General features: G+C 42.0%; 1 protein-coding gene across 1 annotated transcript; it reads right to left on the bottom strand.

Annotated features, from left to right (window-relative positions):
• Positions 1-694: 694 nt before the first annotated feature.
• Positions 695-12,820, bottom strand: LOC311104779 (tetraspanin-7-like). The gene is made up of 8 exons (XM_084146691.1): positions 12,617-12,820; positions 10,613-10,801; positions 10,434-10,508; positions 10,052-10,147; positions 2,749-2,904; positions 2,474-2,557; positions 2,181-2,265; positions 695-1,745 (listed from the first exon to the last, which is right to left on the bottom strand). The coding sequence occupies exons 1-7, from the start codon at positions 12,701-12,703 to the stop codon at positions 2,197-2,199; spliced, it is 756 nt and encodes a 251-aa protein (XP_084002817.1). The 5' UTR covers positions 12,704-12,820; the 3' UTR covers positions 695-1,745; positions 2,181-2,196.
• Between the last annotated feature and the right edge of the window lie 1,094 nt (positions 12,821-13,914).

Below are 13,914 nucleotides of genomic sequence, written 5' to 3'. Positions count from 1 at the left end.
AGGGTAGACCTATGCTTCATCAAGGACGGGAACTTGATGGTGGTGCTTGAGATGAGTTTCACGAAACGAGGCAACACAAGTTAGGCAGGACTATACAACTTTTTGGTTTTTACCAACGCAGAAATCCCACTCCTCGTGACAGTCGACTTGAGAAGAAACTTGGGAGACTGGTCATTAGTTTCTCAATAGCCCCCACCATCATAACATCTTTCATCAGCACAGGCCTGGGGTGAATGTATTTCTACACTGAGGGCAGCTGTAGATACCGTTTCGATCCTCTCCATTCCAGCAGTATGTAACACAGCTCATGCAGTAACTGTGTCCATATTGGATAGTCACTGGATCCCATTTCACATCACGCATGCCAAAGACAGAAGGAAGATTTTTTTACGTTTTCTGTGGTGTGAATTCTGGGTGAGAATCTCGCCCCTCGTGGCAAATAGATTAGATTGCAGCTGCGCGCTCACAGCGGACAGGGGTGTATTAATTAGTGCAATGTAGCAAAAATGTCACAACAGAAAACATTTTGCAATGCAAACGACTTTCTATTTCACAAGGTCAGGTAGGCCCCTACCCGTATGGTTCCTAGTGAATACACCCCGGGTATATTCAGTTAACGCTTTTTCCTTAAAAAAAACAACAAGGTAGGCCTATAAAACAGTATAATTCCAATGCAACCCAGTTGCTATAAAGATGAGTTTAGGTACCTTTATTTTTTTCAAGTATTTTACATGCAGTTTCAACAAATCAACAACCATTAACACTGACAATTATTTTAATCTGAAAAAAAACGTGAACACAACACTTGCACACAAAAGTTAAACAGTAAATCACATGAAAGGCTTATAAAACGCCTTTACGTTCCCACGAGAATCATGGGGGTGTATAATTTCTCTTCTCTATTAACTAAGTGTCCACAGCATTCAATCCATCCCTCTACCCTCAAATGCTACTTCACAAGGACTACTTCCAATACTTTTCTCCCAGTCTCCACAAAAGAGGGGCGGAAGGTAGCTTAGTGGTTAAGAGCGTTGTGCCAGTAACCGAAAGGTCGCTGGTTCTAATCCCCGAGCCGACTAGGTGAAAAATCTGTCGATGTGCCCTTGAACAAGGCACTTAACCCTAATTGCTCCTGTAAGTCGCTCTGGATAAGAGCGTCTGCTAAATGACTAAAGATGGATGGATTGCTGGAGGTTTTACAGTGCAAGTTACTGTGGTGTTACAGATGGACTAATCAGTCACCAGCTTCTAATATTGTAATGCCAATCATGGAAATAAAATAGGCTACAGTAAGATAACTTTAACCACAAGATGCCATGTAACTAGAATGAGGACAGCATTTATGATGGAGAATGACATGAATATGGACAAGGATAACATAAACAGGAATATTTTGGCTTAGCACACCAAATACATATGTCATGTATAATAACATCAAACGGACATGAATGAAAAGATAAATATTACATTTATAAAGTCTGTGAATCCCAAATGAACATTTAAGCACAAACTGTATTCCACTAGTCTTAGCAAGACAAAGCTTAATCAAATTGATGATGGAGAATGGTAGAAATAGATCCCTTATGGTGTCTAACAACATTTTCCCTTCAGACTGGTTGCCATTGAAAAGTGAGTGTCAGCGAGAGTGTATTCTGAAATGACAGAACCATTATGCATATACGAAGGATTAAAACTATGGGCGTTCCCTTTGAGTCAGTTTGCGTCATGAGCTTCCCGTCAGTGACCTACAAAGAAGAAAAAAGACCAATGACATGTTAGATGCGTTGTAGTCTAACATTCCCATGAGTTTTATTGGTGCATCAATAATCAATGTTACATCAGGTTGGGGATTTCAGCCACTGGTCTTACTCAACTGTTGAGCATAATATTGATACACTGTACTACATTTCAACATGTTTGAATTTACATGTTCACCTTCCTAGGTAATGAATACCATATCTGATGTGCCAAGGTGGGCATTTCCTTTCATGAAAATGCTTGTCAGTAGAGGGAGAATCAAGAAGCTGGAACACAGCAACTTAAGTGACCAAACCAAGTACAGGGGTATCATGTACTGTATGACAATAACTAACATTTTGGGCACTCTAAAGACATTACTTTTTATGTAACAGCAATAGGAGTCATGGGATCCCACAGTACTAGTCCATGTCGGGTACTACCTGAGGAAGGACACTGCTAGACCATCTCGTACTGGTTGTTGGTGATGTATCGAGACAAGCAGCAGGACAAGAATACCCCAATGAGCTAGGCAGAAAGTTAAACAGTTTCAATTAGGATGTGAAGACAAAATTGACATGTATTCACATCATGTATAAAAAAGTGAAATCTAGCATTTTCTTGATCTCACAACATTTCAAGAGCCATTTTAATGGTAATAACATTGTATATTTTTTCCCTAGAGATTATTATGCCTACAGGCCAATGTCAAATCAAGGCTCTTCAATGGATGTACCTGGAAGAATGCAATTCCAAAAGATATCCCTGCAATGATTCCCAGGTTAGACTCCATCAAATCGGTCACCAGTGAGAAGCAGCCCTAAAACATGTTAAGCAGAAGAAAAATAAACGTATTACAGAGGTTATAACTGTTCATTACGCATACTGACTTGCAAACAATTCATCTAACTATGAATCAAAGCAGGGTCTGAACTTACCTACCCAGAGACACACAGCTCTGACATAATTCTGTGTGATATGATTGATAATGATATGTGGCAGTGCTCTTACCGTGTCATACACTATGTCGCGAGCCTTCTCAAGGTCCTTGAGTTTCTCATCAGGGCAGACATCATTCTCTTTGCAACAGCTGGCAGGGATACCATTGTCTTTGAAGTACTGTGTCGTGTTCCAGTCCTTGTAACTTTCCATTCCACAGCAGTGCAACTGCACAAAACACACATTAACTCATTATCAAGAGGAAATAACAATGTTGACTTCTAATTCCTAATTCTATGGTTGACTTAGCCATGTAGGCAAATCAAGTTTCAATGTCACATGCACAAGTACAATGAAATGACTTTCTTGCTTGCTCTTTCCCAACAATGCAGTAATCAATATCAGTAGTACTTTTTTATTTGAAAAAATATATAGTAAAGTAGAAGAACACGAGAAAGTAAGTAAGCTATATACAGGGTCAGCTCCAGGGTTAGTAGCTTTATACAGACTCAGTTCCAGGGTCAGTAGCTATATTCAGGGTCAGTAGCTACAGTTGAAGTCTGAAGTTTACATATCTTAGCCAAATCCATTTCAACTCAGTTTTTCACAATTCCTGACATTTAATCCTAGTACAAATTCCATTTTAGGTCAGTTAGGATCATCACTTTATTTTAAGAATGTGAAATGTCAGAATAATAGTAGAGAGAATGATTTATTTCTGCTTTTATTTCTTTCATCACATTCCCAGTGGGTCAGAAGTTTACATACACTGAATTAGTATTTGGTAGCATTGCCTTTAAATTATTTTACTTGTGTCAAATGTTGTTTCAGGTAGCCTTCCACAAGCTTCCCACAATACGTTGGGTGAATTTTGGCCCATTCCTCCTGACAGCGCTGGTGTAACTGAGTCAGATTTGTAGGCCTCCTTGCTCGCACATGCTTTTTCAGTTCTGCCCACACATTTTCTATAGGATTGAGGTCAGGGCTTTGTGATGGCCACTCCAATACCTTGACTTTATTCTCCTTAAGGCATTTTGCCACAACTTTGGAAGTATGCTTGGGGTCATTGTCCATTTGGAAGACCCATTTGCGACCAAGCTTTAACTTCCTGACTGATGTCTTGAGATGTTGCTTCAACATATTCACATAATTTTCCTTCCTCATGATGCCATCTATTTTGTGAAGTGCACCAGTCCCTCCTGCAGCAAAGCACGATGCTGCCACCCCCGTGCTTCATGGTTGGGATGGTGTTCTTCGGCTTGCAAGCATCCCCCTTTTTCCTCCAAACATAACGACGGTCATTATGGCCAAACAGTTCTTTATTTGTTTCATCAGACCAGAGGACATTTCTCCAAAAAGTACAATCTTTGTCCCAATGTGCAGTTGCAAACCGTAGTCTGGCTTTTTTATGGCGGTTTTGGAGCAGTGGCTTCTTCCTTGCTGAGCGGCCTTTTAGGTTATGTCGATATAGGACTCGTTTTACTGTGGAGATAGATACTTTTGTACCCGTTTCCTCCAGCATCTTCACAAGGTTATTTGCTGTTGTTCTGGGATTGATTTACACTTTTCGCACCAAAGTACGTTCATCTCTAGGAGACAGAACGCGTCTCCTTCCTGAGCGGTATGACGGCTGCGTGGTCCCATGGTGTTTATACTTGCGTTCTATTATTTGTACAGATAAACGTGGTACCTTGAGGCGTTTGGAAATTGCTCCCAAGGATGAACCAGACTTGTGGAGGTCTACCATTTTCTTTCTGAGGTCTTGGCTGATTTCTTTTGATTTTCCCATGATGTCAAGCAAAGAGGCACTGAAACTATAGTTTGTTAACAAGAAATTTGTGGAGTGGTTGAAAAACGAGTTTTAATGACTCCAACCTAAGTGTATGTAAACTTCCGACTTCAACTGTATTTACATGGTCAGTAGCTATATACAGGCTCAGTTCCAGGGTCAGTAGCTATATACTACCCTCCACAACATAACCTTCACTCCAAATCAAAACTCCAAACTACAACCTGATTTTGGACAAAATTACCTGGAAGGATTCCTACTACCAAATATTCTTATTTCCAAGGTCTATACAGCAATATGCTCTGGCAAACCAACAACCAGCAAAAGAAGCACAATAAACCTTAAAACACCATCCAACCTGGAACTGAGTGAGTAATGTTTAGTCTGAAGCTATGATAGATTAATTATTAATGACTAACTATTACGCCTTGAAACTGTGTATAATGTGTTAGAAATGTGTGAGTGTAGGACCAGTAAAGGCTATGGCATTGAGCCACTATTTAGCAATGTGAGTAAGAGTTAGGCCAGACAACAAAGGACAAGGAGAACTGCCTACAGGCAACTGATAGGCTTTTTAATGAGTATGGTGCAGAATATTGTGAGAACGGCAATAACTGAGGAATGCAGGGAGTAGGCTATGATAAGAAAGTGTGTGTGTATGTATGCATGTGAGTATATGTGTGTGAACTGATGGTCAGGAGAGCAGTTTTAGAGTGGAAAACTACAGCCCGCCTACAGAGGGGAGGGATTTTTTTGTATGACGTATGAGTATAAAAGATGGACTCTGAAATTGTGATGGCAGAATTCTCAATGAATAAATCTCTGACTATGCAGACCGGGACTCTGTTCGTTACTTAAATCCCAAAAGACTTACAACCTTTTGGGAGACGTACAGAGACACTGAAATAGTTTGTTAAATAATTCACATAACAAGCTACTTTAAAGCCAAGAAGAAAAATAAATTACAATGATATATTTTACTTTATAAAGGACTGAATGCTAAGTTAAGGCTACCAAGCTTGCTAGGACAGAACAGATCAGATCAATTAGCACTGAGGTGTGAAGTGAGCGGTGTCAAAGCCCTTGAGCCCAACAATGGCAGGAGAGTTCCACAGCCTCCCCCACCCAAATGCAGAGGCCTTTGAAACCCCCTCCATCTGTGCAGAGGTCATTACAATACATCGCTATTTTGAACTGATATGCAGACAGGACACTTCAATTGTAAATTACCTCGATAAGAAACAATACTGCTGCTTTGATCACATCAGAAGATATCCTCCTCACAATCTTCAAAATACAAAAGCCACAATACAACTTTGTTTGGACGTCGTAAAGGACCATTCGGCGAAACTAAAGAGATATAGCTAGCTAACAACCTCTTCCACATGGAGAAAAAAAACAGTGGACAAAGACTTGCTAGCTATGATAGCTAGCTAGCTGGGTTTTTCTACAAAGAATCTGCCGCCCGAAAAAAAAAAAAAGTGGCTGTGACACCTTCTCCCGTTGCCTGCTGCTTGGATTCCACCTGGCGATCTGTTCACAGTCTGCCCTGGCCGGCCTGTCTCCCCCTGTCTGGTACAGGTACCCCCGCCACACTCCCCTCTCTGCCGAGCTTTCGCTCGCCTCCAGCACACACTCACTGTTGGGGCGAGTGACTCTGAACTTACAATGGCTTACCAAGTCGTTATATTTTTTTCTTTTGCTATTTGCCTCATGAGCACTGTGTGCTTTGTTGACTATGAACTTGCTTGTTTACCCAACCATGGGACAGACTGTTTGTTCCCACACTCGGGACTCTGACTCTCTATTGGTTACACAGACTCTTGGCCTCCAATCCAATTCTAACCACCTCTCACCGGCTTTGTATTCATGTTACCTGATGAAATTACTGTACAATATGATCTTGTTGCCATCTAGTGCACATTAAAATGTCATAAATCAACACTGCAGAGCTCTCCCTGTCCTCTGCCATGCCCTGACTGTATAACTGCTGATGATATCTGGAAATGTGCATGTACACCCTGGCCCTTCTACTGTTGCTAGCCCCAATTCTGACATCTGCTTCACTGATTTCTGCTCTCGTAAAAGCCCGGGTTTTCTGCACGTTAACACTAGAAGCTTATTACCTCAAATGGATCAATTGAAAGTGTGGGTTCACAGCTCCAATCCAGATGTGTTGGTCATTACTGAGACGTGGATAAGAAAGAGTGTTTTGAACAATGATGTTAACCTTTTAGGTTATAACCTTTTTCGGGCAAGACAGCTCTTCCAAAGGTGGTGGAGTGGCAATCTTTACCAAGGAACACCTTCAGTGCTCGGTTGTCTCCACCAAGTCTGTCCCCAAACAATTTGATTTGCTGGTTTTAAGCTTTCAAATAGCTCTTTGTTGACTGTTGCTGGGTGTTATCGTCCACCATCAGCACCGGCCTGTACCCTAAATGCCCTAAGCTCTCTCCTGGCCCCTTACACTAAGTCTGAATTTGTCCTGCTAGGTGACCTAAACTGGGACATGCTTAAACCACCTGACCAAGTCCTAAAGCAATGGGACTCCCTAAATCTTTCTCAGATTATTACCAATCACACAAGGTATGACTCCAAACACCCAAAAAAGGCTACTCTCCTTGATGTTCGTAATGGCTGCTCAGTGAAACGACTAGTCCTGATTTGTCATAGACGCTTGCAAAAAAACTTTAATGAGCAAGCCTTCCTTTATGACCTGGCCTCTGTAAATTTGTATAGAATCAACTTGATCCCCTCTGTCGTAGACGCTTGGACCTTCTTTTTTGAGATTTTCAGTGGTATTGTTAACAAACACTCCCCCATAAAAAAAAATAGAATTTTAAAAACAGGTTCAGCCCCTGGTTCGACCGTGATCTGGCAGAGTTACTTCACCTCAAGAATTCAATTTGGCAAAAGGCTCAGCACACGCATACTCAGGCTGACTGGCTCTCGTTCAGGCAAATTAGAAATAAGTGCACTCAGGCTATCCGGAAGGCCAAAGTTAGTTACTTTAAGGAGCAGTTCTCTCTCTGGAAAACATTCTGGAAGTTCTGGAAAACGGTTAAAGACCTGGAGAATAAACCCTCCTCCTCACAGCTGCCCATGTCCCTTAATGTTGATGATGTGGTTGTTACTGACAAGGAGCACATGGCTGAGCTCTTTAATCACCACTTCATTAAGTCGGGATTCCTATTTGACTCAGCCATGCCTCCTTGCCCATCCCACATTTCCTCATCTCCCACCCCTTCTAATTCGACTAGCCGCAATGCTCCTCCCTCTTTTTCCCCGTTACAAAGTTTCTCCCTGCAGGCGGTCACTGAGTCCAAGGTGCTAAAGGAGCGCCATAAACTTAACCCCAAAAAAACATATGGGTCAGATGGTTTAGACCCTTTCTTCTTTAAGGTTGCTTCCCCTATCATCGCCAAGCCTATCTCTGACCTTTTTAACCTCTCTCCTCTCTGGGGAGGTTCCCATTGCTTGGAAGGCAGCCACGGTGCATCCTTTATTTAAAGGGGGAGATCAAGCTGATCCTAACTGTTACAGGCCAATTTCTATTTTGCCCTGTTTATCAAAAGTGTTGGAAAAACTTGTCAATAATCAACTGACTGGCTTTCTTGATGTCTATAGTATTCTCTCTGGTATGCAATCTGGTTTCCGCTCAGGTTATGGATGTGTCACTGCAACCTTGAAGGTCCTAAATGATGTCACCATTGTCCTTGATTCTAAGCAATGTTGTGCTATTATTTTTATTGACTTGGCCAAAGCTTTTGATACAGTAGATCATTCCATTCTTGTGGGCCGGCTAAGGAGTACTGGTGTCTGAAGGGTCTTTAGCCTGGTTTGCTAACTACCTCTTTCAAAGAGTGCAGTGTATAAAGTCAGAACATCTGCTATCTCAGCCACTGCCTGTCACCAAGGGAGTACCCCAAGGCTCGATCCTAGGCCCCACGCTCTTCTCAATTTACATCAACAACATAGCTCAGGCAGTAGGAAGCTCTCTCATCCATGTATATGCAGATGATACAGTCTTATACTCAGCTGGCCCCTCCCCGGATTTTGTGTTACAACGAAGCTTTCTTAGCATCCAACAAGCTTTCTCTGCCCTTAACCTTGTTCTGAACACCTCCAAAACAAAGGTCATGTGGTTTGGTAAGAAGAATGCCCCTCTCCCCACCGGTGTGATTACTACCTCTGAGGGTTTAGAGCTTGAGGTAGTCACCTCATACAAGTACTTGGGAGTATGGCTAGACGGTACACTGTCCTTCTCTCAGCACATATTCTTGTGGTCCTCTGTAGCTCAGCTGGTAGAGCACGGCGCTTGTAACGCCAAGGTAGTGGGTTCGATCCCCGGGACCACCCATACACAAAAAAAAATAAAAAATGTATGCACGCATGACTGTAAGTCGCTTTGGATAAAAGCGTCTGCTAAATGGCATATTATTATTTATTATTACATATCAAAGCTGCAGGCTAAGGTTAAATCTAGACTTGATTTCCTCTATCGTAATCGCACCTCTTTCACCCCAGCTGCCAAACTAACCCTGATTTGATGACCATCCTACCCACGCTAGATTACGGAGACGTAATTTATAGATCGGCAGGTAAGGGTGCTCTCGAGCGGCTAGATGTTTTTTACCATTCGGCCATCAAATTTGCCACCAATGCTCCTTATAGGACACATCACTGCACTCTATACTCCTCCGTAAACTGGTCGTCTCTCTATACGCGTCGCAAGACCCACTGGTTTATGCTTATTTATAAAACCCTCTTAGGCCTCACTCCCCCCTATCTGAGATACCTACTGCAGCCCTCATCCTCCACATACAACACCCGTTCTGCCAGTCACATTCTGTGAAAGGTCCCCAAAGCATACATATCCCTGGGTCGTTCCTCTTTTCAGTTCGCTGCAGCTAACGACTGGAACGAGCTACAAAAACCACTCAAACTGGACAGTTTTATCTCCATCTCTTCATTCAAAGACTCAATCATGGACACTCTTACTGACAGTTGTGGCTGCTTTGCGTGATGTATTGTTGTCTCTACCTTCTTGCCCTTTGTGCTGTTGTCTGTGCCCAATAATGTTGTACCATGTTTTGTGCTGCTACCATGTTGTGCTGCTGCCATTTTGTGTTGCTACCATGATGTGTTGTCATGTATTGCTGCCATGCTATGTTGTTGTCTTAGGTGTCTCTTTATGTAGTGTTGTGGTGTCTCTCGTCATGATGTGTTTTGGCCTATATTTTTATTTTATTTTTTATCCCAGCCCCCCTACCAGATTTACAATGTGCAGGGATACTGGAACAGATCATGTTAAAAGGTGGTTCTATTGTACATCAATTAGTTATTCAATAATGTTGGAGGAGGACCATAACCTAATACAATCATAAACAAGCTCTATGCAACTCTTAAAACAGACCATAAATCGTGACCATCTGTACTATAGAAGTTGTTTATAGCAACACTTCTGCAGGGTCTCTGATCAAATGTAGTTGCTAAAAGCCACTTCTCTAAACAGCATGTTTTGTGTTATTTGCAAAGGAACCAAACACAGTTAAGCTTCGAATTGAATAACATAATACCACTTACAGTCGTCTGGATGGTGTCAACTGCAGAGCTTTTGGGGTCAGGGAAATGGTAGTTCGTCACAGCGTCTTTATAGGCATCACCTAATACAGCCTTTATCTGCAATAAACCAAACATGTATTGGGTTTGATTTGTGGCCAACTGAACCCTATAATAATGTCAAGTGTATTGTAAGTCACCTCAGAAGTACCTGCACATTGGTGTATGCTCATCTATAGTTCATTGCAACGTTTCGACCAAAAGGTCTTCCAGTCGTTGCAATAAACTATAATGGGAGCATCCCTCAGTGCACATGTATTTCCATTCCTTATACATTACCGTTTTTGTACCCAGCACCTGGTAAATTGTTGGATGTGGGAACACTCCTTTTGAACTAATATCTCACCTCATGTCTGAATAAGAAGCCAGAGATGCCGGCCACAAACTCAGCTAAGAACACCAGCACCAAGAACATGGCATACTGAGAGGAGAGAAACAACTCATCAATTTACATACAACAAAAGACAAGAAACATTTGAGGAGAATGTGCAAATACAAAATGTAACACTTCACAGTGTAACTGACCAGCTTTAGCATCCATGGGCTACCGCGGCATGTAGCGAAGCAACCAAACAGGCCAAAAATGACGATGATGGTGCCAGTCCCGATGAGGACATATGGTACATTTGTGCTCTTCTCAGAGGCCAGCTGGAAATAAGCTTCCAGGCTTACCTTCCCCCATACTCCAACAGCCAGCAGGATAACCCCTGTAAACTGGGAGAAAGTACAGACAGTCAGCTCCAATCTCAGGTAATGCCGCTAGGTCTGGCCTAGTTCTGACACAAACTCAAGATTTAAAGCGCAAAAACAGCCCTCCTAATTATACATTTACATTTACATTTTAGTCATTTAGCAGACGCTCTTATCCAGAGCGACTTACAGGAGCAATTAGGGTTAAGTGCCTTGCTCAAGGGCACATTTACGTCATTTAGCAGACGCTCTTATCCAGAGCGACTCACAAATTGGTGCGTTCACCCTATAGCCAGTGGGATGACCACTTTACAAATTTGGGGGGGGGGGGGGGGGGGGGGGTAGAAGGATTACTTTATCCTATCCCAGGTATTCCTTAAAGAGGTGGGGTTTCAAGTGTCTCCGGAAGGTGGTGAGTGACTCCGCTGTCCTGGCGTCGTGAGGGAGCTTGTTCCACCATTGGGGTGCCAGAGCAGCGAACAGTTTTGACTGGGCTGAGCGGGAACTATGCTTCCGCAGAGGAAGGGGAGCCAGCAGGCCAGAGGTGGATGAACGCAATGCCCTCGTTTGGGTGTAGGGACTGATCAGAGCCCGAAGGTACAGAGGTGCCGTTCCCCTCACTGCTCCATAGGCAAGCACCATGGTCTTGTAGCGGATGCGAGCTTCAACTGGAAGCCAGTGGAGTGTGCGGAGGAGGGGGGTGACGTGAGAACTTGGGAAGGTTGAACACCAGACGGGCTGCGGCATTCTGGATGAGTTGTAGGGGTTTAATGGCACACCTTGAACAACTAATACTTTTATTCAGCTCAGTGTGACGGTTTTCAGGGGCCAGTACACATCTGAAAAAGTTTTGAGGTTGGCATAAATTGCCTACAACAGATTTTCCTCACATGGGAAGACAAAGTCAACATGGAACTTAACAACACCCCCTCACCCACACAACCAATAATAGCCAAAGGTCTCACAACAGTGAGCTCAGCATCTTCCTTTGTATAATGTATTGCCCTTCCTTCTACCAGAGTCATATAGTCATGGACTGCAGTTATCAGTCTGTCGGACCATGAATTATACAAATCACCCTCCATATAGCAATAAATGACAGAGATATGTGTTGTCGTGAACTTTGAACCCATAAATGCCACGTTTGATTAATCGCGTAGATAGAATAATAGAAACTGAAGAAACACCATTGACAGATCAAATGTAATTTACACAACATTTGTCTAGAAAGCTGTGAAAAAGTAAACTGGCTTACGATCTTTGGCGATAATTTGGCAAAAATACAAATATGTTCACCTAAAAGTACTGTTAAAAATATTTTGAGCTCATAATAGTTATTTAGTAAGAATACCGTTTATCTGAGGAGGTTGTATCTCAGTCAACAACCAGGCCTAACTTCGAATAGTCGTTTCAAACATCGCCAATTTGCCTACGAATGTCACCACGATCCCCGCAATCAAACCTTGAAACGTTAACAATCAAAATGTTGCCTATACTCGCGGGCTGCAACGCTCAAAACAAAAAGGAAACCATGTAACGTGGCTGTGCAATCAAAAGTCGCTGTAGGAGAAAAGCACAACTTTCACAGACAGCAAGACTTCACTATATCCAACAATTAAGTGATTATTTTCCAACTGAGTGTTTTCGAGCTATCACTGGGAAATTGTTTTTTAATGTGTTGTTTTATTTTCAATAAATTTTCAATAACTCGAGTCCTTACGTGTCAGCCGCAGCTTTACGTTATTCGTTTGTAAATTCCAATTAGATATGTTGGCATCGCTGCTTAGCCCATTGTTACCGTGACTTGTAAATAACTGATGCAAGCAAGCTAACACTTACCCAAAATATGAGACTGTAAGAAATAAGAAAGGTCTTGAGACATGTAATCACAGGCTTCGTTTGAAGCCTTCTTGATGGGGGAGACATGATGGCTATTTCGCAGAAATTGGCAGTCAAATATTTTCGTTGTTACAAAGTGAAGAAAAAAAAAAAAAAAAAAACTGCGTCTTGCTGGAAAACTTTTGTCGACAAAACACAGAATCCAAGGAGAAGGGAAGTGTCGTCACTGATCCAGCTTCACTTTCCTGTGAGGAATTTCCGAGGATTTATGGGAAGTTTTGTATTCACTTGTATTTATGATGTTCCACAAAATAATATAATAGAAACAGAATATAATAACTTTATTTTTCACAGAGGAAACTTCAGTTGTGGCAAATCGGATGAGACAGTATACACATGACAAATACAAACGCTACAAGATACAGATTAATGCCGCTATACACGTGCCGAGTTCAACCAGTTCGCAGCAAGTCGGACGTGCTAGTTCCGGACGTGCTATTTCCGACTAGCACATGAACGCGGCAAAAGTCACAATAAATACATTTGTATTAAAAAGCCATAGGCTACTGATTCCGATAGCCTACAAAACTATTAGTGTCTGCCTTGGTTTTACGAGATAAAGACCTGATTTTGCGCCCTGATGTCAGTACGCAATTTAGTGTGTTTAAAGAGGCAATCTGCAGTTGCTTCATCCATTTATGGACTTCTGAATTAATGAAATGTCCCCATTTGATTCTTGAAGAATATAATTTATAAATGCCCCATGACTGTCGCACCCAATCAGAACCCAAAAAATAAGCTTGTTTCAATCCAGTGTTTGTAAACAAGTTAATGTAAACAAAAACTATACCGCCTCAAAACTATTTAAAACATTGATTTTGATATCATGGATGGTCAGTCCTTGCATCCATAGTTCTATATGAATTTGAGAGTGGTTACATTTCTCCAACCCCATCCCTCAGCTTTTTACCGAAACAGGGTGGGAAGTATGCTTCGTTATTGTTTCAAAAGCTGATTGGCGCTTTAATGTATAATTTATTTTCCCCTCATGCGTGTGCAGTTAGCCCAACCAGTCGGCAGATCGCGCTATTATTCATTTTACGTCGTTTGTTGTTTGGGCTAGTGTGCGGTCAGCAACATGATTGACAGTTTCAATATCCTACAGCTGCAAAAAGGATGCGCCATTTAGATTAAATGTTGAAAATATGATTTAGTTCAGTAGGTGGATTTTAACATTTCTCCTTGGTTTACCCAGTGTACAGAAAATCCATAACGAATTCTTAACGATTTTAGTGCAA

This window comes from Coregonus lavaretus (assembly GCF_964263955.1).
Source record: "Coregonus lavaretus genome assembly, chromosome: 29".
NCBI lineage: Eukaryota > Metazoa > Chordata > Actinopteri > Salmoniformes > Salmonidae > Coregonus > Coregonus lavaretus.
Note: the sequence above shows the minus strand (reverse complement) of the source record. Positions and strands in the feature narration are given on the sequence as shown.

Excerpts from the sequence above, each read along its gene's own strand:
- LOC311104779 (XM_084146691.1), bottom strand. The coding sequence starts at position 12,703 with ATGTCTCCCCCATCAAGAAGGCTTCAAACGAAGCCTGTGATTACATGT. Across the intron at positions 10,802-12,616 it reads CTTACAGTCTCATATTTTGG|TTTACAGGGGTTATCCTGCT; the intron begins GTAAGTGTTAGC and ends ACTTTCTCCCAG. Across the intron at positions 2,905-10,051 it reads TTGACACCATCCAGACGACT|TTGCACTGCTGTGGAATGGA; the intron begins GTAAGTGGTATT and ends TGTTTTGTGCAG.